The 25,468-nt window shown below is 41.0% G+C and overlaps 1 protein-coding gene across 2 annotated transcripts in view; it reads right to left on the bottom strand.

Annotated features, from left to right (window-relative positions):
- Positions 1 to 2,995: 2,995 nt before the first annotated feature.
- The window catches only part of dlg5a (discs, large homolog 5a (Drosophila)), a 61,781-nt gene continuing 39,308 nt past the window's right edge, over positions 2,996 to 25,468 (bottom strand). The window contains exons 14-33 of one of the 2 annotated variants that reach the window (XM_061837670.1): positions 25,271 to 25,374; positions 23,171 to 23,263; positions 20,708 to 21,730; positions 20,068 to 20,188; positions 19,824 to 19,968; positions 18,317 to 18,450; positions 18,113 to 18,202; positions 16,419 to 16,587; positions 13,648 to 13,810; positions 13,411 to 13,544; positions 12,513 to 12,677; positions 12,237 to 12,420; positions 10,600 to 10,748; positions 8,398 to 8,568; positions 7,206 to 7,396; positions 6,985 to 7,128; positions 6,778 to 6,905; positions 6,506 to 6,615; positions 5,415 to 5,524; positions 2,996 to 3,970 (exon numbers count right to left, since the gene is read on the bottom strand). In XM_061837670.1, the coding sequence (XP_061693654.1) occupies positions 3,867 to 3,970; positions 5,415 to 5,524; positions 6,506 to 6,615; positions 6,778 to 6,905; positions 6,985 to 7,128; positions 7,206 to 7,396; positions 8,398 to 8,568; positions 10,600 to 10,748; positions 12,237 to 12,420; positions 12,513 to 12,677; positions 13,411 to 13,544; positions 13,648 to 13,810; positions 16,419 to 16,587; positions 18,113 to 18,202; positions 18,317 to 18,450; positions 19,824 to 19,968; positions 20,068 to 20,188; positions 20,708 to 21,730; positions 23,171 to 23,263; positions 25,271 to 25,374 (3,632 nt within the window). In that variant the 3' untranslated portion in view covers positions 2,996 to 3,866. The remainder of the gene's footprint in view (positions 3,971 to 5,414; positions 5,525 to 6,505; positions 6,616 to 6,777; positions 6,906 to 6,984; positions 7,129 to 7,205; positions 7,397 to 8,397; positions 8,569 to 10,599; positions 10,749 to 12,236; positions 12,421 to 12,512; positions 12,678 to 13,410; positions 13,545 to 13,647; positions 13,811 to 16,418; positions 16,588 to 18,112; positions 18,203 to 18,316; positions 18,451 to 19,823; positions 19,969 to 20,067; positions 20,189 to 20,707; positions 21,731 to 23,170; positions 23,264 to 25,270; positions 25,375 to 25,468) is intronic. The other variant, XM_061837672.1, reaches the window with a different exon arrangement.

Raw genomic sequence — 25,468 nt, 5'->3', positions numbered from 1 at the left:
CATCTAGTGGGGTGGGAAATGGATCCTTCATAATATTACAGCCACTCATTGAACATTCAGTATTATTATTATGTTTTGTGCATGCCTTGCTTGGACGTTGCCAAATTAGTCATTTGACATTGGCGCATAGCTAATATAATTAGGGTATATAATTATATATTTATACAGTTGTATGTGAAAGCTAAGAAACTGGGCCACTACGCTGATTGTTTTTTTTTTTTTTTACAATAATAGCAAGAATATTTTTTTTCAAATACTTGGAAGTTTTAATCAATCTTCTGAGCCGTTTATCCTTACAAGGGTCGTGGGAGTGCTGGAGCCTATCCCAGCTGTCAACGGGCAGGAGGCGGGGTACACCCTGAACTGGTTGCCAGCCAATCGCAGGGCACATGGAGACAAACAGCCGCACTCACAATCACACCTAGGGGCAATTTAGAGTGTCCAATTAATGTTGCATGTTTTGGGATGTGGGAGGAAACCGGAGTGCCCAGAGGAAACCCACTTAGGCACGGGGAGAACATGCAAACTCCACACAGGCTGGGTCGGGATTTGAACCCAGGTCCTTAGAACTGTGAGCTCTTCAGCTGCGACACGATGCCCCCAGAAACATGTCTTAGTACAGTTTATTAAAAAAAAAAAAATGTAAACATTGTTTTTAATAGACTCCAAATAGATTTTTTTTTAGGATGACTGTTTAAAATCTAAATTCAAAGGCTTAGTGCTTGTTTAAAAAAAAAAAGTTTGAAATATTTTACCATGTTTTCCAAACTCAAAAAAATACTCAAAAAATGTAATTGACTTTTTTAATGTAGAAAAAGATATTCTGGAAAATCAGATTTTTACAAGTTAATATTTGAATTGAATCAATTCAAATTTGCAACTGAAAAAAATCTCAGCCAGTATGATAAAGATGTGATATGATGCAGTTTCAGTTGTAAATCCTGCAAACTACAACTATAAAAAAGATACTTCTGTGAAAATCTAAGAATTACAGTTTCTCCCAGTGTTGGATCTTCACGTGTTGGGCCACTTTACCCAAGATGTCCGGTTAGAAATAACAGCAGTAGTACTGCAATTAAAACACTGACAGTCCAAGTTGTGATAGACCACTTTAATTTTCATGTTAATGTCTCAACATACAAATCACATTCTTTTCATATAAAGAAATGTTTGATCAGTACCTGGCATCTACAACCGCTCCATGATGTATCCCGCATTTTCCTTTAACATGCTAGCTACACAGAAAAATAGTAACATTACACTTGGCTTAATTTTTTTTAAATCCTTCTTTTTATAGCCCCAATCATCAAACTGGTGGTCCACATTTCCTCTGAAAAACTGTGCAAGAATAGATCCCTTTTTTAATATTAATTCAACTAAGTCATGCTCCCCCCCCTCTCTCTCTCTCTCTCAGAATAAAAAGGCCCTTGATGAAATGTAAGGAAGTGATGAGACATTTAAAAAAAAAAAAAAGTAAACTTGTTAAAGCAAATAATGATAGTACCTAGTATTGGTAGTCTACTGGAAACCTGGCAACAGTTACATATTTATAGTTCACAGCTAAACAAGTGCAAGACAAACAAAAAACACGGGTAAAGATACCATTTAGTGGATTTTGGCACAATAAAACACAATTTCCGCAAAGGCCGGCCGTAGATCTTCCTCCGGACTCAAAACAAAATTAAACAACAGCGAAAACGTCACAAAATGGATGACGAGTGAAGGATTTGACCCTGCAAATGTTGCTTCATAATTTTTCTTCTCTTCAGAACATTAAATGACTGACGACCGACCACAAAAAATAAAAGAAGATACGGGAGGGGAGAAGGAGGAAAAAAAAAAAAACATGCTAACTTTGCTTCCAGACCTTCCTAGGCACGTGACCTAGTGAAAATACATTGAATATATAGGATTCTTTTATATATAGATTTATAGATATAGATATATATGTATTCTGTATAGGTGTGTGTGTGTGTGTGTGTGCATACTCTAAGTTGTTAAATACACGTTAAAAAGAAGGTTATAGTTACACAGTGGTCTGTCTAGCCCTGGAGTGCATTCTGAGGAATTTTGAACCCGTTCGGACGCCCCATTGGCTTCCATCCTTCTTAAAAACAAACGAAAAAAAAAAAAAATCCTCAGCCATTGTAACGCGCTTGCTATCGCAGCCCTGCATGGGAAATTAATACACACACACACACACACACACACACACACACACACACACACACACCACACACACACACACACACACACACACACACACACACACACAGAGGGCTTGCTTGGAGATCAGGCGTCTTCTACAAGAAGGCACTTTCCGAAAGGCCCGTAATAATAATAATAATAATAATAATAATAAACGCTGGCGCACTCCCTGCTAGTATTTCGAGGACACAATGCATAGAGCTAACGTGTGGTTGCCATTACCGCAGGGGGGGAGGGAGGGGTTTAGTGTGAGCGCAGCTACAGTAGGTACGACAACCACCTTTACAACCTAGTAACACAACAGTAACGAGTACTACACGACAATAGACTCAACCACAAATGAAATGCACAATATCGGTCAGTCGTGAGCTGCTACATGGGGAAGTTCTTACCGAGCGAGGCTGTCAGAACCGTCGTGAAAGTTTGTGCTTTACACCGTTAATTTAGACGACTGATGTAGGACAAACAATGGAACGCTACAGTCAGGAATACAGTCATAAGGAAGTCAGAATTTCACCATTATGAACTTGGAATATTACATGAATTTGTCTTATTTTACAACAAGTTGGAATACGACAAGAAAGTCGAACTTTTACAATAATTTCACAATAAAAGTCAGATTTTTACAAGAAAAAGCCTGAAATAGTCCATGGATTTTTTTTTTTTTACAATAAAATTGTAATTCTATGACAATGAAGGTACATTACAAGATTATTATTTTTTTTTTTTACAAGAAAGTCTGAAGAAAGAAAAATGTCTGAATTCAAGGAACGTAGAGTCATAATAGTACCAGAAATAGGATACAGTTTTATAAGTCACTTAGAATAAAGTTGCAATTTTAAAAGTCATAATTTTCCAAGAATCATATCAAGAAAAAAATAGATGAGAATTTGGTGACAACAATTCAGAATTTTACAAGAATGAAGTCGACAATGTATGAGAAGTTGTAAAATTGCTCGAAAAAAAGGGCAATTGTACCAGGGGGGTGGGGGGGGAATCCCAAAATAAAGATTTAATTACATGGGAAGGAAAAAATTTGGAGTAAGGTCAAACTATAAAAGTCAATGAAAAACAAAAGGCTCAATATTAATTGAAAAAATTATCGTGGCTATGTATCTGTTTTATGAGAAACAACTCACCATTAAACCATTTAAAAACTAAACCACTATTCTGAAGCAAGTCATTTTGCGAGCATAAAACCCCGACATTACAAGAAAAAAAAAAAACTTTGAAGAATAATGTAACTATTGAGAAAAGTAATTATTTTTCTTATATATACCAAAATAACTAGATTCGGATTTTATTCTTGGAACTTTATATTTGTTTTCCTCCATTCTCAGCGTGGGCCAAACACACATCATTAGCGTTAAAGTTTGTGTTCACACGAGGGCATGGGGGGAAAAGTCATTTTGGGTCAATAGTGAACGCGCACGCGCACGCACACGCACACACACACACACTTACACCAACAAGAGTTCCTTTAGGGAAGACTGAATGAGCTTGAATGAGCCAGTGCTACGTGCTTGCTATGGAGTATTTAGCCAGAAAGAAAAAAAAATAGATAAATACTTTACAATGTAGTGTACCTATGGTATGTGGTGAGGAGGGAGGGTTCTCGTGAATTAGTGTTGAAGACCAGCAGCCCCCCCCTTGGTCCGCTAAGGGCAGCCGAGCGGCGTCCACAGGACTTTACTTTGTTCTTGATCCACAATGGTCATGATCTGAGTGCAAATGTACGGGAGCGAGCCGCCTTGGACGATACCTGCCAAGGGGACGTGGCGGATTAAACGTAGACAAGCAGCGTGTAGAGCGGGAGGAAACGTGAAGTGAAGCCTTTGAAATTTTAGCAATTACTGCATAAATTGCTGAGCAAATGTCTGATGATCTGAATCACAAAATAAACAGTCTGCTTAAAGTAAAATCACACAAACAATGACACTTTTTCATACTTTGAGGAGGAAAGCTACTTCGTCGTTTTCCAGCCACTGCACTGTAAACAAATACAGTGCAGCTCAGCCTTTGGTTGGCAGATGTCATGCGTAGCAATCAATATGCCTTTGCCGCGACATGAAACTCATTTGTAACTGCATTTAAAAGTATAATATACAGAACGTGTTTTCAGATTATTTTTAAATCCCAAAAAATCTTGATTGTTCTCAACTGCTATTTAAGTGGAATGCGACTTTGGATCAATAAAAAAAATGGTTGATTTCCACTGCATTACATTCTTGTGCAGTTGCAACAGCCATCCATCCTCTCTTGAGCTTCCAACTGTTGGACAGATGGCCTCACGTTCCTTTGCCAAATATTTTGATAAACTTGTGAATTCATTTTTACGTTGATGACAGCAAGCTGTCCAGGCCCGGAGGAAAGTCAGCGCGCACACGCACACACATCGTGATGCTTCTTAGCTGGGATATGGTTTTGATGTTGGTGTGCTGTGTCTCCCCCCCCCCCACACACACACGACATTCTACGTTCCTTCCTAATAATTAAACTTCAGTTTCATCTGTCTACAGAATATTTTGCCAGTAGAGCTGCAGGAGAGCCAAATGTTCTTTAGCAAACTTCAATTTCTTTTTTTTTTTTTTTTTGGGAGCACGACAACAGCTTCCTCCTCTGTGTTCCTCACATGAACCCCATTCTTGTTTCATGTCTTATACTGTAAATGACTGGTTTGATAGTCTTCAGCATCTAAGTTTCTTTTTTTTTTCTTTTAACATACTCAGCATTCTGCACTGCGCTCTTGCAGTCATCTTTCCAGGATGGTCACGACTTGGAAGGCAAGCGACAGTGGTGAACTTTCACCATTTATAAACAAATTGTCTTACTGGGGACAGATCAACGAGACTTTTAGCAAAACTTTTGTCACACTTTCCAGATTTATACAAGTTTACTGATAAAGAAAAAGACTTCAAGCCAATTGAGTCGCTGTGGGATGACCTCAAGAGAGATTCACACCAGATATCCCAAGAATCGCGTTAAAGTGCAACAATTTTGGAAAGCGCAACGCTCCAACGTTCAAATACAAGTTTCCGTTTATTTTTCCCTCCTTGTCCTGTGAGTGTTTATTATTTTCAATAGAAATATGAAAACAAAACAGTTTGTATGTTATTAATTTAAGCAGCCTCCTCGGTGTATTCAATTCAATTTAAAATTGAATTCAATAGAAAATTGAAGAAATTCACCAAATTCTTGGCACTCACCTGTGAAGAACTTGCTGTAGTCCTGCTCGATCTTCTGTGCACTTTCAAACTGCTCCTTGGAATGTTTCTGAGACACTTTGTCCCGCAGATAAAGAGGATCTTTCTGCTCCCTGCGAACAAAAGCGGACACTTCAGTCACATTACTTTGGTTATCATACCAAATCAATAGGCTTTACAAATGGAAATATTCACTTAAAATCATGCCACTTGGTTTCAAGCTGAAGTGGTTCCGTTTAATCAAAATTTCAATATTCAAAAATCTAGAGGCTTCTGGACTTGTTTATGCGGAAGCGAATCAAAAACTTTGAAGCTTGGTTTAACCTCCGACCAAGTGAAAGTGATGACCTTGAAGACCCTGGAAATTCAATACAAAGATTTGTTTCTAAATATTATACATTGTGCTGTCCCGTCGTGTGATTTCGACTGTGGTGCATGCATTGAATTACATACTTGTAGTATTAAAAAGCCAAAGTTACGAAAACATTTTGCAGAAACGTCAATGTCATTTAAAAAAAAAAAAAAAAAAAATCCTTGTCCTTTTATCAAACTTCCATGATAATTTGAGTTAAAAATGTCTCAGATGGCCTTTTTCATCCTATTCGAGTAAATCTTTTATGCCTGGCAGTTGAGCTGGACGGATTTATCTGTATTCAATATGTACATAGACTCTGCTCTGATTGGCTCTCAGAAGCTTGGGGCCAAGCATTCATAGTGACGTCACATAACAATAAGCCAATTCTCATGTTAATATATATTCTTTTTGAATTAAATTAATTAAAAAAAAACAAGAAACCCAGGACATGCAAGATCTCAAAATACCCATTTGAGACCAAGGGGGCTGGTGAGAGATGACAAAAATCTCTATTTAAAAAGAGGAAAAATAAGGCAAATAAGGTACAATGTAAATAAATAACGGCCAAATGATGGTTCTTGTTTTGACATAAAAACAAAGTACCAAGAAGCTCCCTGACTAAACTGACTGGTACAGAGCACTAAGTGACCAAATCCAAATGCTGCATTAATTTTTATGTGTTTACATGTTGTCGAGTAGGTTGACAGACACCACACTTGTGCGTGATTGTGGCACTTACTTGATCTGCTTGGCATTTTTATAGCGAACAAAGACGACGATTGGATAAATGTGAACACTGTGGAGCCTCTCAATGGCGTGCGGCGCGATGTCCAGCAAACAGTGACAACCCTGCAATGGAAATCAAACAAGATAATCCATCATGGGATAAAAAAAGATTAAGACGACTTTGTTGAGATCCAGGATGAAACAGTACCAATTTATCGTGGGACACTGAGAACAAACGCAAGAATTTTCACATCAGATTAAATCTCATTGACATAGGGAATACACCTTCTCTGATATTTCCTTTATGGACGCGACTGTGGTGACATCAAAATGGCCACTGCGGCGCTTGTAGTCGATGAAGAGACAGTCCTTGACGCCTCGTTCGATGGCTTGTTGCGATGCCTTCATTATCTCTAAAGGAACAAAACACTAATTGGTTCATCTTCACGCAGCAAGAATGTCTACATGCTGTTTTCCAAAGCGAGACTTCACCTAGTACACATCTGAAGAACTTCCCCGGAGACTCTTTGACCAGCATCTCCTTGATGGGGTCTGTCAGTGGTCCGAGGACCAGCACAGGTCTGGGAGAGGCGCACTCCACCTTCTGGACCCTCTGGTAGGCCAGGCTTACACAGTCTACAGAAGAACACGTACGAGATGATGACATCTCGAAGACTTCTACAAGGCCTCCACAGTGTCCGCTGCACACTCACCTTCCAGGAAGGGGATGGAATCAGTGCTGATAGCATCCAGAGCCACAGTCTCCTTGCTGTCCTTGGAGCTGCTGCGCTTGTGCTTCTGCTTCCTCCTGAAGAAGGAACGACGAGCAGCGGCCGATAGCGTCTTGCCCGAGTCTTCCTTCATCTCGGTCATGCTGTGTCGCCGGTAGAACTCTTGGTCCATCCTGGAACCACAGAGTTCGGAGTAAGTGTTATTGTAGTCTGCAAAAACCTAAAAATGTACAGATGTGTATGTGCACCACTGGAATGTCACCTGAACATCTTGTGAGTGTTTATGGTACTTAATATTTACCACATGTGCTGGGTTAGTCCTATTAACTTTTATGTAAGTGATGTACAAATACCACGACTTGCATGATAAATTCTTTTATTCATAATTGGTATTAAAAAAAAAAAAAAGATAATTTCCCTTCTTATATTTGTCCCCTTCTGGAATTTCAGTGGATGAAATTGTTTTATTTACATTTTCATGAATGCAAGTAGCTTCCCCCAAAAAATAAAAAAAATACACATGAACAAAAAAAAATTTATAAAATGCTTAAAATAAAACCCTTTGCTCAAAAGTGTCACAAACAATTTCATATACCCCCCCTCCCCCCAAAAAAAAGGAAAAAACATATCTGGTCACAAATAAGCAAAATGTTTTTAAAAATCCCTAATTCAAAAATGGCTAGAATATTTTCTAGTACCCAAAATATATATATATATTTTTTTTTTAAACTAACATAAAATTTTCAGTTTTCAACAAACTAAAATGTATTCTTATTGAAATCGGGGAAGGGCGGGGGGGTACAAATTAGATTCACATCCTACTTTCCTAAACTATTTTAGACAGCAGTGTATTTACCTAGCATTTACCTAGTTGGTAGACTATTTTTAAGTAGGATTACTGACAATGTGACAGCAGTGTGAGCAATGCACAATGTATCAACTGATGGAAGACGTAGTTACAGTATATACTAAAACACACGTCAAAAAAAAAATAAATAAATAAATAAATCAATGCCGTGGAATTGGGCATTACAGCAGATGCAAATGCAGCCCCCGAGACTGTAAGGTCCATAAGGCAGCACTGTAATATGTTTACAGTGTTGTCCAAGCTGCTTGCTAAAAAAACACAGATGTGTTTGTATTAAGCATGCAGAGCATTGGATTCTCCACCCACATGTACTTGCTGGGGATCTGCCCCCTCTGGATCTGCTGCGCGTTCTCATCCAGCTGCCAGGCCATCCATATCCCGAAGCTGCCCTTTGGTAACGACTCGTCCACGTACAGGATATCGTCCTTCTTGAACGTCAAGTCCCCCTCAGCTTCACCAAGGCGGTCGTAAAGTGCTCTGGGAGGAGGGCAGAAGCAGATACATGGAAAGTTATGAAGATTGTTGAGAAAAGATGAGGCAAAAAGTGTAAAGTTCAAGCGGTGCATCTGATGGGACAGATTGGCAGGAGAACAAGATAAGATGGGGAAGGATAAGTGAAGCTACACAGGGTGTAGACCTGGCCTGATTCCTGCTGAAACCTCCCAAGTCATACCCCCATCAGCCAATCTTTGACAGCCAGGCAGACACTGTATTTACTGCACACGACATCATCAGCACACTTGCCTATTTGACAAGTGACTGTGGTAGCTGCTGTGACACTCCCCCACAGAACACTCAAAAGTACAGCGTGACTATTTCTCATCTTAATATTCCATTCATAGACTCTGGCACTATACATATCTTCTGAGACTGCACAAGGATTGACTCTGCAAAAATTCTTTGGACCCTTCTGCCATGCCACCACAGGAATGCACTAGTGATGGGAAAACAGAAAAGTGTGACAAACTCGAGAAAATGAAACCAGGTCCACTCCATACCAAGCAATGCTGCCCAACTGTATAATCACGAACAAATTAAAATCAATACCCACACCTACACACCTCGTAATTGACCGTCACACATACAAACTCGCTGCATTGAAAAAACAAACTCTGGTGTTCTTATCGAGAAACAATGTTTCGAGGTTCCATATTGCTGTACTTTTTTTTTTTTTTTTTAATTGAACCACAGCGCAGTCAAGGAAGAAGTGGCTGCTGTAGTTTTCTATATTCTAAAATGTAAAGAGAAAACAGGTGAGAAATATTGATTTGTCAGAGGCTACACACACACACACACACACACACACACACACACACACACACACACAAATTGGGGGAAGGGGGGGACATAGCACAGTGAGTGAAGCAATATCTAATATACTGTATATGAATATACATTTAATAGTTTGTTTAGGAATTTCATGTGCAAATGTCCACATGTGCAGTTAAAGATGAATGTACAGTTAATTGGGATGTGGTTTATTAAAACTCGAATAAAAATGATTGGGTGCAAGTTGGAAAATGTATATATTCCAAATATTACTTCTATTAGTTTTACAGAACCTTTACATTATTGTTCCACATTGTGACTACTAGCTCTTTTGTGGCCTTTCTGTGCATCCTACTTGTTCCCAGCCATGTTGTGACTACTAGCTGCTTTTGACAAAGATAAGCTGAGTGCAGCTGGAAAGAGATAATTGTTTTGCTTTCCTTTGCTTCTGTGTCTCTTACTTCTGTCTAACGACGGTGATTGTTATGCTCAGAATTAGGTAAACGGTAACAACTCGTAAGACTTGTGCCTTTTCCTCATTAAATTGACTTTTTTTGTAGTAAAAATCCACAAAGACGAGATTTCTTCCTTACCTATTCTGTCAGAAAAAGATTTGTAGAAACCAGAAATCAGACAAAACAAATCATACGAGTGACTCACTGTGGCGGTGACCCATGACAGGGAAAAGGAAAAGATGACTTCACTTCTTTACTTAGATGTAGGCTACAAGCTAACTTGAAGTTTGACTAGCAACAATTAGCTAAAGTAATCAAACAAGTGATGCAAGGTACCCTTTTTATGCAGTGGTTGACTTCTTTTGATGACAGGGTGAGAATGTTAAAATGTTATTTGCCCGTGTTAAAGGTTTTGTATTGTCGGCAGTTTAACGCTGTAAGCGAACAATTTCATTTCAGTTTCACTGACTCAAATGGGAAAATAGTTTTTCCAAATTTGAACAAGTCTGACCCGCATCCCTCCGTTTCACTGGACAATATTTTTGTAACGACCCAAAAAAGGCTCAGAGCCAAGAAAAAGAAAAAAGGCTGTTAGTGGTGAAGTGCGTGCATAGAGTAGAGATTAAGCAACATAAATTGACATTTAGAATCACAGAGACAATATGGGACGTAATTGGTTAGATGAGAAAGATTCCTGCTTGTCCAAGGGCCACTCCAGTGGCTGCTCTATTAACAGCAAGAATGCTTGGGGAAATTAATGTGTGAATTATGCGCGTGTTTGTACCTAATATAAAAGCCATCTCCTGGAACATCTTTGAGCACGTTGAAGTCATTTGGCCGATGCTGCACCTTCAATGTGACCGTCTCGGCTGGCTTCAACATTTCGACGTAAACTTCCTCTGCCGTCTTGTTCTTCATATTCACCGAATTATACTGCAAAATGAGCCAGGGAGAAAATAAAAGCACTGTTGTTACTGGTAGTGTGCACTTATCTGACATAAGGTTTCAACTGAATTAAAGGGTGCCATATTGAATGCGTCAGTTAGTGAGCAAGAAAGCAAACGAGAGGGAAGATTGCAGGACAGAAAGGGTGATGGAACTACACGAAGATGTCTTGAAGCAGCTCCTTTTAGAGGTGAAGGGGACACACCGGGAATGCTTCTTTAGCATCATTTGATTTTTCACATGCACGTACGTCACCCAAGTAGAAAAAAAGAAGGCTGAGAGGGGAGATCAATGAAAGCTGATGACTCATTAAAATAGAAAGGAGACTCTTTTTATCTGTGTTTAACTCAAAAGTTCTGACAACATTGGCAGAATGCCAGGAGACAATTTGTCTTAACCCATTCATGGGCAGGATGGCAATTTTTTGCCTTATTGAGATAAAAGTCTCCTAATAGGCCACAATCTAGGAAACAATTCTTTTTCGTTTATGGTTAAGATATATGATAACTTTACTAATTTATAATCTTGTCCCAAAAATCTAACTGCTAACTTTGACCGATGAGTTATCCTGTCCTGATACCAAATTATGGCTTCTGATTAAAACACTTAAATATTGTGATATACTGAAGGATATGATGCGTGAAAATCATGATGTCCCAAAAATGTGACGATGCCCATGAATGGGTTAAGATAGTCCCACTCTCGCTCTTGAACTGGCATCGGAAATTCAGAGCACCCCACCCAGAGGACCCTCAAAATTCCAACACCATGTTATCGAGGAGGCTGAATTTTGGTTCGAGTAACAATTAAAATTTTTTTGCTCCAAAGTGGTATAATATGATAGAAATCTTTCGATGCAAGTTATTGTTTTTTTTTAATGTTTAAACTAACATTTTGGACTGTTTAAAACAAAAAAAAAAGTAATGGAATCCAAATATAACAGCAATGTGTGTTCTGCTCAACTCTCAGGGAAAAAAATGGCTGTTGCTTGCTGAGAATCACTATCAGGAAGTTCCCTTTTTTTTTTTTTTCATTGCGCAATTGTCATTCCCATTATTTTTCAGGAAATTGTTCTAAGTCTAGAAGCATCGCTTAAAAACAGCTTTTATCACCAACATGTGAAAGGTATATGCAGTCCCTTACCCCACAGTCAACATTAATGGCAACACCCCCCCCCCTTTTTTTTTTTTTTACACGTAAGTGCAATGTAATAAGAACTTTATTAAGATGACCAGTAACAGACGTGAAATTGACCATTCAGTCTGTTATCCACAAGGGTAAAAGTGGTGGGGACCACCTATTTCAAAAAGGGGTTTGTGATTTCGGAATGACTGAGGGCTTTCACCATGGAACAATTAATGTACGGCTTGGCGATTTCATGGTTTTGTCAAATGTAATCCTGGTTGCACTGGGTTAGTGGGTTTGCATGCTGAAAAAAGTTTGCTGCCGTTTTTAACAGGTAGGAAGGAACCATACCTCCAGAATGAGGTCGCCAGGAAGCAGGCCGTCAGTCCCTCTGGCAGGACTGTCCTCATCCAGACTGTCTATGTAGATGCCCCGCAGATTCCCTCCGCACAATGTGACTCCCACCTCCACTCCGGGCCGGTGCACCGTCACCAACCTTGGCTCTCCAGCCTTGTTGTTGCCTTCAGAGTGCATTCTGGGAGGCAACAGATGCAGATAAAGGAGTAGCGTGACCAATCCTCGTGTTGCACTTCACTACTTTGATTGCGTAGGAGCAACTGTATCTACCTGACATAGTTTTGAGGGCTGGTGGTGGGGGTTGTTTGTTTCGAGGATGGCGTAAGGGTGCCCTCGTCCTGTTCGCTGAGCGTATCAATGGTGCAGTGATTTTCCGGAGTGGTGGCGCCGCTTCCCTGCGGTGTTGACTGAGTACTGACTGGCTCGAGACGGGAGCTGCAACCAAGTACAGAAATTAAGCAAGCACAAAATAATGTCCATTTAAAAAAAATAACATAAAAAAGAGGGTAATATTAACACTGTTTATTGTGATAAACTATCACATTATCTCTTTATAAGATAGAGTGGTAACTATATGTACAATACATACTTGGGAAGCTTTACAGCCAATACAGTATATAGAGCCCTATAGTAGGCCCGGTTACTTGAGCAAAAATGGAAACGTATCTCCTTACATAAGAATATGATAGAAAAATTCATTTATCTCTGTCCAGTAGATCAATTCAAAGAGTGAAACGCACGGGATATATATGCGTAGTAAGAGCGCATAGGATAATTTTCATATATTTATTGCATCATTCAAAATTTACTACAAAATCATTGACAAATATTCTGGAAATGTCTGGGACTGATGTTATGTTCAGTGGTAAAAATCTATCTTATTGGCCATCAGATATTTAAAGTAGTATGTCAAAAGACATGAAAAAAGCTATATAAACAATATAAACACCATGATATAAGCTAACTAGCTTTTGGATTTAGATAGACTGTGCAACACGGTGATGGAGTAAATGTCTTTTCCAATCAATGACATGGATTAGATCGGCGAATGACGACGTTAAAAATAATCAGCTGACCTAGATAAAATGCCAATCAGGCCGGTAAAATCGGTGGAAAGTCTAATTTTGAGGGAACCGTGACTGAGGTGGTATAGACACAAGCGTGTTACCTGGAGCGAGAGTGGTTACCCAGCTGGTACATGTGCGGGTTGTACTGGGCCATGATGGTGATGGTGTCACACTGCTGGCCAATGATGAGGCGAGCCTGCTGCTCTGTAGCGTTGCGCAAGTTGATGCCATTGAACTGATGAGAAGGATTGAATTGGGTTCAAAACGACCCACGCTCTACGAGTAGATCATTAGATGCACTCGTGCTATTGGATGACAAAAGCTATTTATGTTCTTACCTCCAGTAACTGGTCCCCATACTCCAGTCCTGCCTGGTGGGCAATGCTACCTCCAGTAACTTTAGAGACAAAGATGCCACCGTTCTCCCCACTCACAATGGAGATGCCCAGAGGCTCAGCACCTTTATGGACAATGACGTTACGGGGTTCCTCCAGGTAAGGCCTGCAAGGAAAGCGCAAAACATCTGAAATATTCTAAAAAAGGGACAGGTTTGATGATGGTGATGACGACGTTTGCTTCTCTAAATTCAACACAAGAGTAGTGTATTTCCTCAAACAGTGGCACCAATCCCAGCTGACCTGGACATGGTTAAATCATAGAGAACATTTAAAAAAAAAAAAAAAAAACACTTATCCTGACATTAACACCTACAGAGAATGTAGTCTTCAAAAAACGTAACATCTCTGGGTTTTTTTTTATAACACTTGTACAAAACATTTTTCATGTTTAATACTGCCTATATTTGTTACCATTTCCCATAAGTGATACAATCCTTGCAATTTTTTTTTTTTTTTTTTTAAAGAGCCAAACGTACATTTAAAGACTTTGATCAACTCACAACTCTTGTGCACTAATTATGACTATTGGGTGTGATCGTTATTGAATGAATATTTCAATTATTGAACAATTTATACAAATGTTTTAATTGGAAATATTTTGCTACCTTTATTTCTTATACCCCTGAAAAAAATGAACTTTTGTTGTTAGGCAACATGCTTTCCTGTTAAACTGCACCGTGAACTTCAGTTATACAGATTCCTGTGTGCATTGTAACTGAAGCCACACAATGACATCTTTTTTTTTTCCCTGAAGGAGGCATCGAACTAAGGTGAGGCCTTGTTTTGCTCTGGTGGAAAACACATCCAGAGATTATTTGAGGTATGGGTTCTATTAAAGTGGTTGCCATCATTTGAGGAAAAGCATTAACTGCCTATTTTGCTAAAATATCTCAAACTCCTGTTTCGTTAGCAGGAGGAAACTCAAAATGTGACAGTGGTGTGTGTGTGTGTGTGTGTGTGTGTGTGTGTGTGTGTAGTCTTTTCAAATGAAGTGGGATTGGCATGAATTTTTGTCTTCATAACAAATGAACATCGGGTATGGCACACAATTCCATGATGAACGATCGGAGGGATGAATTAACAGCCAGAGATGAGAGCCAAACACAGTGGCAGACAAACATGGCCAAGCTCAAGGTTGAGTAATATTAATAATGCCGTTGCATAACAAAGACCCTGCACACTGCAGGGTCACTAGGCTTCCAGCCAACATACACGCATGCATACTGACCACATGCAATATCTGAGAGGGATTTCCTCCCTGTGGAGGAGGACAGGTGCAGATGGAACACACACACATATATTATTTAGATAGACAGAGATAGATAGGTAACGTACATAAATTGATATAGTACAGTGGCGCCTTGACTTATGAGTTACATTTGTTTCATGACCACAACTTAAAACTCATCTGAAATAATCTCTTTGCCCATTGATATTTAATGTGAATTAAATTAATCAGTTCGAATCCCCCAAACAAATAGAATGTAAAGAAACTGTTTTTCCATCGTGATAATTCAATAGGCATTGTGCTGCAATTCTTGTCAGTGCACCCAGGCCACTACTGGGCAGTATTTTATATATATGATTTCCAACCTTTATAGAGCCAAGGCACATATTTTACAATTGAAAAATCCCATGGCACACCAACAAAAGTCACTAAAAATGGATAGATTAATTACTGCATGTACTTCCCGCCATCTAATAGAGGAGGATTTTTTTGTTCTGTCTGTCATTGTGCCTCACTGGCATAAATAGATGAATAAAGATACATTATTTCTTGGAAATAAATGTTTTTTTTAGCAATTATATAAAATTGGATAACTTCCCACGGCACATCTGAAGAGCGCTCACGGCACACTAATGTACCCCGGCACACTGTTTGGGAATCACTGGTATATTGGAGCCAAGTGTATATAACCAGGGCTTTCCTCTCGTGGTGTTCCAATGCAGCATGCAAACAACTTGCAATCTAAACAAGTAAGCATTCTCTGATGGGTGAAATGCATCCTAAAATCTACTTTGCATTCCAAATAGGGTTTAGGATTTTCTGCCTCTTTCCATGGCTTCTGGCCAACAGCAGATAAGCAGGTGAACGACAGGGGCTCGGGTACAAGGAACTGGGCGGTCAGGAGGGGATGGCCTTTGCCTGGCGTTGGATTGCCGGCACCGCCATGAGGCAGAACGAACCTGAGGCTCCTGAGAGAGGAGAACCTCGGCCTCGCAGCCAGAGGGATCCTTAGAAAAGATCGGTTACGGTAAAGAGATCTGGAAACAGGAGGCGGCGCAGAAGCGGGAGGCAGATGAGAGGAGGACACACACATCATAGTGAAGCAGTTGCACATGTGTGATCACTGAAGGGCTGCTGTCGTGCCATTTGAGATATACAATGTAAAGGACACAAGAGAAGCAAGTGATAAGTACAGGAGACAGCGATTCTTGATGTCACTGAGGGGGCACATTAGCACTGAGTGATGGACCTGTTGCTTAGCAACACCTTTGGAATCTTCGAGGACCATCTCTGAGGCAAGCGTTACAGATGATCCTTATCATCACCCTCTCCATCACTCACCCTGCTACACCTTTTACTCAGCCTAGTCCCACAACACTCGGCGCTCTAATCAACTTGAGAGCAGACTCAAAAAACATCAAGAAGCATTAGAGGTAGCGGAGAAATGCAAGCCAGACGGGATTCGACAGACGCGCCTTCATACCTGTCCTTCCTACGATCACTGATTGGCACCGGGCTGACTGAGATGCGAGGTAAAGTGGAAATGGAGCCTTGTGATTGGTTGCTGGCTAAGGACGACATCTCCAGGTTGAGCGGCGACTGCGGCGGTGTGATGAGGCTGGGGCTGCTGCACTCCGAATGCGAGAGGGAGCCTGTGTTTAAAAGTAAATGGGGGGTGACAAGGAAATTGAACACTGACACCTAGCATGCAAACACAATGCACAATACATGTAATGTGTGATCACAGTTCTTGTCATGTCACTAGACTCACAGGATTTACATTAGTAAGAAAACCAAACACAACCAAAAATCTCACTGAACCTCACCTCTTATGTTGAGACACACTACATAAAATCTCCTCATAACCCTACACCCCCCCAAAAAAAAAAATGTTCAAGCTCCTTGTGGTGGTGGTGAAGTAAAACTTCAGCGTTATCCTGACCTTCATGTTATACTTCAATGAGGCCACAGGGTTCAAATTAGTGCCAGAGTTTCTCTCTTTGACTGATTTAAGAAAAAAAAGAGCTGCCACTTAAATGTATCTTCCTTCTTGTATGTGGGACCACAAATCAACAATTAGGACAGCAAAAACGACAAAAAAAAGAAATCTTAACGTCTCCTACACTCGACAGAAATGGAAAAACATGTTCATGCAAATCACAGAATGGATGTAAGGATTTCCAGGCCATAACATAATGAACATCCCTTTTTGTGTATGCGACATTTTTCAACAATTGCATATACTAGTTAATTGTGTGCAGTTTTTGACCTTGAAGCATCCTATGTCGGCACAGTCTGAAACTAAGGACTGCGCATACACTATTTATGATTGTGGTTTGCAGTAAGTGATAGTTGTTGTTATAGTTATTTTTTTCCCCTATTATGCGACCTTTCAAAGGAAGACAACCAAAGCAGCTCTTAGTACGGTTGAGTACTGTTCTACACGACTACAGAGTAATAAACAATAATTCTCAAACAGTATTAATCTAAACACTGCCATTACATTGAAGTTCCATTATCTCGTATCGTATTAGGATGTTACTATGATGTGCATGCATGTCAAGATGTACCTAATGAATTGGTGATGTATACTTGTTTGTACTTTATTCTATGGTTCGTAGCTGAGTTGGAGCCCATCTCCTCTGACTATAGTGAGTACACCCTGGACTGGTCGCCAGTCAATTAGGGGATGTACAGATAAGCATACAACTCACATTAACATCCAATGACAATTGAGAGTCTTCAATCAACATACATAGCCTTGAAGTGTGAGAGGGAAGCGGGAGTACCCAGGATAAACTTACTCAAAAATAGGAAGAACATGCATACCCTAGACATGGTATAGTCTAAACTGAGAAGCAGACATGCTAACTACGGCTCCAATGAGCTTCTGTGTCTCATTCCCCTGCTGAGAAATATGCTAGGAAGTCAAAACAAAAGCATCTTAAACTTCCATTATGTTTGATAGACAATTAGGAGTGATAATAAAATGAAAAAAAAAACAACATAAAAACAATGACTATTTTGTCATTTGAAGGTTTATTTTGTTATCGTAAAAATGCATTCAGTTTAAACAGCTTAGTGTCCAGCAAGCCTGACTGAAATCATATAATCGTTTGCTACAGATTTTCAGTGTTTTGACACTTAAAAGTGGTACTTCACTCAAGAGGGCCTTACCTCTGTCTGAGCCAAGCATAGATCGAGGATAGCGGGGAGTCGAAGGGATCTTGATCCTCTCAGCCCGGTACTGGACATTATTAGAAGAACCTACAGACAAAGTGAGATGACGTAGGAGTGAATAGGGGCGACGTCCAAACACAGAACGTTAAAAGCAAGTGTGTGAATTTCACGTGTGCGTGCATGCGTGCGTGCCAGACTGACCGAGTCGTGCGCTGGAGGGCAGTGAGTGTGTACCGTGTGACGCTCGGCTGCTTCGTGACGACGAGGATTCGGCGTATTCGCCGCCCCGCTTCTGCTGGCTCAGATCCAGGCTCAGGCGACCCTGATGTTGAGGGCTGGCAAAGGGAAAAGGGGGATTAGATCCTTTGGAAATTAAATTATTCATACAATACTTATACAATCACATGAATATGCAAGATATTTCACAGTTAATTAATATGATGGGCTGACCCGGATGGCCACTGTAAAACATTAAAGCCAACCAACACTGACTGAATTTAATTATATGCTCTTGCCCTTTGGGGAACAGACTCATTTGAAACTATTAGTCATCAGGAGAAGCCAAGAAGGAACACTGAGAAGGCTTGGTGTGAAGCGTTTTAACACAAATACATCCCATTTCAGAGGCTGCATTTGAAGGCTGATGACATCACATGGTGAAGTTTGCTAACAGATAAAGACTTGTTTTCTTGTTTTTCCGCCATGCCCTTGCTCACCTGCATTGCAAACTATAAAAAAACATGTTATAAAAATCAAATAAATAAAATGAAAACTCAGATCAATGTACCCCTGATTTTCAAGATGAAGAAATTTGACGTGTCAATGGATAAGCAACAGTGGCGGTCTTGACTGTCAGACGGCAATTGAATATGATAAAATGTATTACTGATTATATTACTAATCAGAAACTATCAACCTGTTATAAATGGAAGCTGCTATGAACATATATTACAACGTATACACTCTGTGGACCCAAAAAATGTCCAGAAAGGAACATAACATTGTTATAAAAGGAAGTTTTGTTTCACATCTCCTTTTAAACCTCAAAATTATCCCAAAACACATTAGTAATGCTATGTGGCCACCTAGCATATTGATTTAATTATAATTTTGGCCAAACTGAAGATCTTTTTTTCCATATTAGGTTAATCTACTGTGTAAAGGCCTCTTTATACTCCCCGTCGCCGGATTTACAACCCCTGCACTGTATCATGTGACTGACGCATTGAGCCCCGCGGCAAAAATTGTTGGGGGTAGAATGCCGTAGAGATCATCTCTTGTGATTGGTTCGTTTTAGTACTGAGCGTTCCCCTTGGTTCCACATACCACCGCTGCTGTCGCCGCCTTGATCGATTCTTATCATCTTGAAATGTAGGTCCATTTGTTTTAGCAGACACTGTTCCACGGTTGCCATCTTTGTTGTTTTGTTCCTCCTTTCGGAAAGGAAAGTAAAACTAGAAAGTAAAACAGACAAAACCCCACCTTGTGGTGTTCTAGTCAATAATACCAGCCGTAGAGACAACCCCGGACTTGGAGGGGAACTGCATTACATTTTCAAAACAACGCGCGTGGATTGAGAGTGTAAAGGAAAACTGCGTGCGGGACAGCCGCATTGACGTCACTGCGGTTGCCACCGGGGTGAGTCAACAGAAGCCTTAAGCCCCTAAATTTGCGAGAAAGAAACAGGAAGCAGTAGGAAGGAGATCACCTGGTGGGTGCATGCTGGTGACAGATCTGGGAGGCGACTGACGGGCAGTTACTGGTATGTACACGATGACTGCGCACCGTGTACACTGGATTCCTCATCACGGCTGTCACGGCAGGGCATGGAGACAGACCCCTGTGGGCTGAATCTGACAAGAGAAAGGATGCAGTGTCAAAAAGAGGAAAAAAGGGTGGCTAGGTGAGATTGTATGATGGTGAGGGTGAGATGAAATGTTCAATAAACTCACTGGGAGGGAGGCTGCCATTGTAGACGGTGGGCACAAAGCCGACGCTGTGCCGATGGGAGCGGCTGGGGGAGGAGTGCAGCATGTCCCGGGGCTCTGGCGAATGCTCGTCATTAGAGTAGCTCTGTGACAGATGACGAGAACAGGTTAGTGTTGTCCCCTTTAGGGTAGAAAACACCATTAAGAATTGGGAAGAAACACCACAGGGAAAATAGCATACCTCAGAATAAACATTTATCTCCACTCTGAGAGCTTTTGTGCTTTATGGGCTGTCTACTACTTAGCTTTCTGGCTGTCTGAGCCCAGGGGAGTGAGTCAGCTCCCAGTCTGGGTGGTAGGTGTTAGGGCAGAACTATCGATCACTCCGACATGCCGGCTTAAAAGGCAAAGTCCTCTGGCACAACTCTGAAGGGGCTGTAAATTCTCTCCCTCCCTCCCTCCCAAAAATGCAGGCTTTGGCCAGCTAGAAGGATGCAATATGTGCCTCTATTTTGAGGAGCCACACCCACAATCAACATAGTGTCTCTTTCATAAACAAGCTATTGATCTATCAGGAAGATGGGGCGTGATTCATTTGAAAGCAGCGATTTAGTACAAAGTGACAGTTATCTATCTGGGTTTTTAATGCACTTAACAGACTCACCTGGAACGCGGGAAGAGTGATGGTCTGCGGCGTCATCCTACGGCGAAGGGCAGGAGCGGATTTAGGGCGTGGCCTTTTCACTTCAGGCTCCTCGCTTCTGGTTCGCCCAATGTCCTCGTCGCACGATTTCCTCGAGGTCAGGACTTTGCCATCCAGGAAGTAGTGGTTACCGTTTCTGTCTCGCTCCCGCTCGCCCATCACCACAGAGACTCCAGCGTCACCTTTTCCATCAGACGTGATGGTGCAATCAGACGCGGAGCTGCTCTGATGTTTGTGTTTGAACTTGAAGGAGTCGCTCCGGGTGGGGGGTGTTGGTGGGGTCGGGGTAGGAGTGGAGGAAGAGGAGAGGGATTCTGTCTTCGAGGGCTGGGGGGAGTGTGACGCCGCGGCCACGGCTATCTGATTGGCTGCCATATATTCCAACTTAGAGGAAGGCGTCTCAGGGCGTTTGAAGGTGTCGGGGTCAAAGATGGACTTTCTCTGCTTCGGGGACTTGTAGATGGAGAGCTGGGCTGTTGCTGGGACCGGGCTGCTGTTATCCAGTGCGACTGACATGCCTCCCACCACCATCTTGGGCCATGTTCCTCCGTTGTGCTTCCTGTCCTGGGCTGCCTCCATTGTGAGACAGTCGGGTGCAGATACAGGGTCGAACGGCAAGGAAGATGGTGGTTTTGAGTAGGGACAGCACTCTTGAAAGGCGCTGGGACCATAGCGCCCGGTGCACAAGTCGGATGCCGTCTGCAGGCTCGTGGCATGGAGAGAACCCATGGAGAAAGGTTTTCCCATGTTCCCGTAAAGCTCATCTGGTTCCCCTCGGTGCTTCCTCCTCTCACCGGAGATGGCGCTCGCGCCGCTGCTCCCAATGTCGGGGCAGAAAATGTCTGTCTGCGTTGAGCTGTTGTGTTTCAGGTTGCGGCTGTTCCGGGAGTGGATCTCAGACAGATGAATGCGCCCATTTGATTTCTCGGATGAGTCACGCAGACTCTCAAAGATGTTCTGGCCAGATGTACTGTGAGGAAAGAACTGAGGAAAAAAAACAAAATGAAACAATTATTAGTGTGTACTGAATGGCAAGATCATCTAAAGCCCTTCATTTCAAACAAACAAAACTTAAAATCGAATAAAAGCAAAACAAAAAACAACCTCATTGGTTAAAATTTGACTAAGACATCTTGCCAGTGATGCCAAATGGATTTTCTGCATCAGATCCAAAGTATACGTTTCCCAAGGAAGACAATTCCCAAATCTGGCATGATTCTCTTGAGCTATTGAATGTACACTCCTGAAATGTTGATATTTAATCACTGTCAATGCTTACAAAAACATTAAGAGCACACTATCATCATCTAATCCTTTTCAGGCCTCAACAGTCAACAACAGAGGGTTGAGGAAGGATCTCTGCCAATGCCAAATAATAATCCATACAGAAGTGGATTCTACGCACTCACTTTAGCTACTTCAAAGTTGTTGGTTAAGACTGCCCCCCTTTCTTCTGATTGGGTGCCTCCTTGAAGAAAACCCGCTTGGAGCATGGACGTGTTGGTTATCTTGAAAGCATTGGCTCGAGAAGGGAAAGGTAGGCGGAGATGTTCGCTAGTGACATGGATAAGCTTGAGAAATTTGAATGACCTGCTTTCAGCCCTCTCGGCAGAAAAACTGGAACCCGGAAAAGTGTGGACAATTTTTATTAATACTTCACGTTTACTCGGGCACCACAGAGCCAACATTATCCCAAATACTAGAAAAGGTTGGTTTTGGAAAATATGGCACCTTTAAGCATCTACCATGTATGTTCCTCTCTGGTCCTGCAGGTAACAACAAATTTAGAGTCTGCCACCTTCTATGAATTATAATTTCCCATCTATTTTCCATAGGGCTTGTCCTCATTGGGTGGAGGGTGAGCTGGAACCTATCCCAACTAAGTTTGAACAAGAAGCGGTGCACACCCTAAATGCACTAGAAGACAGCCGATTCCAGAACACTTACATAAAGAGAAACAACTATTCACATTATTCACGCCAATGGAAAATTTACTCTTTGCTGAACCTAACATGCATGTTTTTGAATTTTTTTTTATTTGTTTTTTTTTGGGGGGGGAATGAACTATTTGAGGAAAAGCAAAACACGTGAAGAACAAACAGAAAACCCAGAATTTTCTTAATGTGATGGAAAAGTGTTATACTACAACACAATGATGGCTAAATTACAATTTTAACAAAGAAAATAAATTAAATGAAAAAAATGTAATGGTGTCTTCCTTTGACCTTTCTTTGGTGCTTGGTGGAAGTAACTATTAAAATTGATGAACAACAAATACTTCAAATACAAGGTTTTACTTTTCACCAGACTCACTTAGTATAAACTGCTATGTAGGGCAAGGAAAAAAAAAAAAAGTAGGAAAAAATGTTCTTTGAAGGTGTCAGTAAAAGACAAAAAGAAGCTCTGAGAGTGCATGTGGCCCACCTTCATAAGAGAGAGGCTGAGAGAATCCCTGCAGTTCTTCAACAAGGCCTCGCACTCTGTCACAGACTTGTTATCCAGAGCGATGCCGTTTATCTGGGGAAAGGAGACGAGAGAAATAAGGACAGGTCCTTCTTCATTAAGGCGGTGCACTTTTTGGGGTGATTTTCCCTGTCAGGTGTGTCTTTGTTGTGGATGACAGCGTGGGTGAAAGAAATGCAATGCGGGTGACACGGCAACGCCTAGGGCTTGAAAGGCACGGAAGTCTTTGTCGGCTCGAAATCTAGGCCAGCACTTTTGAGGCGTAGGGCCATCGCCCCGCAATCTTCCCATTTCCATCACAATCGGATAGACTTGAGAGGGATTTTAGAAATAGACGGTCGGAGATAAGAAACAGCGAGGGTGGATGTCATATTGAGCAGAGATTAAAATGGGTCTGAGCAAGGAGATGAATACATTTTTATCAGGCAGTGAAAAGTATCTCTTGCTTCCGGGCATTAGGGTCAGACATTCAAGCTTTCTTTCCATCGCTGGATAGTCCATCTTTCAAGCACAATTACTTGATTTTTTTTTTTTTTTTGTACAATTGAGACAGAATGCGACACGTTGTGACCAACATCAGTTGACCCAAGATCTAATATGACAAACTTATTTTTACCATTGCTTGCACATCGGAGTGACAACTGTGGAAACAGCCAAGCTGCGTGTACTGTGAAAAGTTCATTAATCAATCTGAGGGAGGAAGGGAGGGAAGGAGGCGCATGATGCCAGATTTTAAATGTGATTGGACAATAAAGCCGTAAATAACAATGCATTGTTCTTTTTTGTCATTTCCTCCTGCACCTCTATTACTCTTACTTTAAATGTGACTATATAAGTTAACATTTTACCCCATTATTTTTGTTGGTACAGTTAATGTCATGACTCTTAAAAATGTTGTTCCAACAAAGCAAATTGCCAAAAATGACTACACTGGTGCCTTGAAATACGAGTGACTTGACTTACGAATTTTTCAAGTTGGGAGCCATCGTTTTGCAGATTTTTTTTTTGAGCAAACATTCAGGCGAAGTGAAAACTCACTTCACAAGAAGCACTATGGCATTTTGTGAAGAATTTTTGAAAAGGTTTCAAGCGGTTTATTTTCCCCACACTGTTGACGTTTACTGTCAAACTACACACAACAAAGACAATTAAATGTGTATTTACAACAACCACACAAAGCTTTGCTTGAAAAGGGTCCTTTCAGCTCTAACAGAAAGGCAAAATGCCATAGACAAGCTAACGAGTAGCATCGTTGTTGCTCACAGTGCTGCAACCCTCTAAGCTATGGCTATACAATTTTTACATGTATTTACAATATAACTACTCACAGGCATATTAGTTCTCTGTGAAAAATAACTAATATTATTACAGCTTACGGAGGAGATGTGAACGTTCTCCAAGTAAAGCTATATCCAAATGTATTATATTGCCCCCAGGTGGCCAAGGGGGATGCGCACACACACAAACACACACCGCGTAAAGTTCTACGCTGGGTGAGCTCTACACACATTGCCTTTACCTTCATAGGCTTAATATTGATACTGGTTATAAAGAACCCCAAGTTGAATCTTTATTTTAGTCTATGCTGCAGGGTACCAAGTAATTGTATGTTCATAATTTTGACACCCTTTAATTAAATCATGCAAAAGTATTTGACCTAGCCCCCTGAAAGAATCGGAATGGAGAATTGCTTGGTTCCGGAACCTAAATGAGGAAAAGGAATCTGGACAGGACTACCTCAAATTCATTAGATGCCCAACCCTTGTGTGTGTGTGTGTGTGTGTGTGTGTGTGGTGTGTGTGTGTGTGTGTGTGTGTGTGTGTGTGTGTGTGTGTGTGTGTGCGCAAAAGAAGAATCAAAAGAATTTCATTTTTTACCCCACACTACTTTCCAAACTCAACAGAATCCTACTTTATCTAAGTTGTGTGAACTGGAATGGAATAAAAGATGGATTAGAAAGCTCATAGGAACCTGAGCAAGATAATGTGCAATAGATGTGGAAAAAAAGGCAGCGAAAACTTAAAGACGGAGGACTTTGTGAAAAGTTAGTGATTAACTTACAGCGATCAGTCTGTCTCCAACAGTTAGTGTGCCTTCTTTGGCTGCTGGACTGCCTTGGAGCACTGTTGTGACAAACACGCCGTTCTCCAGACCTATCCCGCTGTCTGGAATGCAGAAAATAAAGTATTCATGGAATCAACATTGTCTTAGTTACCTACATTTCAAAGTAATGCGTTCAATTAAAATATTACTCTCTGT

Source organism: Syngnathoides biaculeatus, chromosome 12 (assembly GCF_019802595.1).
Source record: "Syngnathoides biaculeatus isolate LvHL_M chromosome 12, ASM1980259v1, whole genome shotgun sequence".
NCBI classification, from domain to species: domain Eukaryota; kingdom Metazoa; phylum Chordata; class Actinopteri; order Syngnathiformes; family Syngnathidae; genus Syngnathoides; species Syngnathoides biaculeatus.
This window is presented reverse-complemented; position numbering and strand designations above follow the sequence as displayed.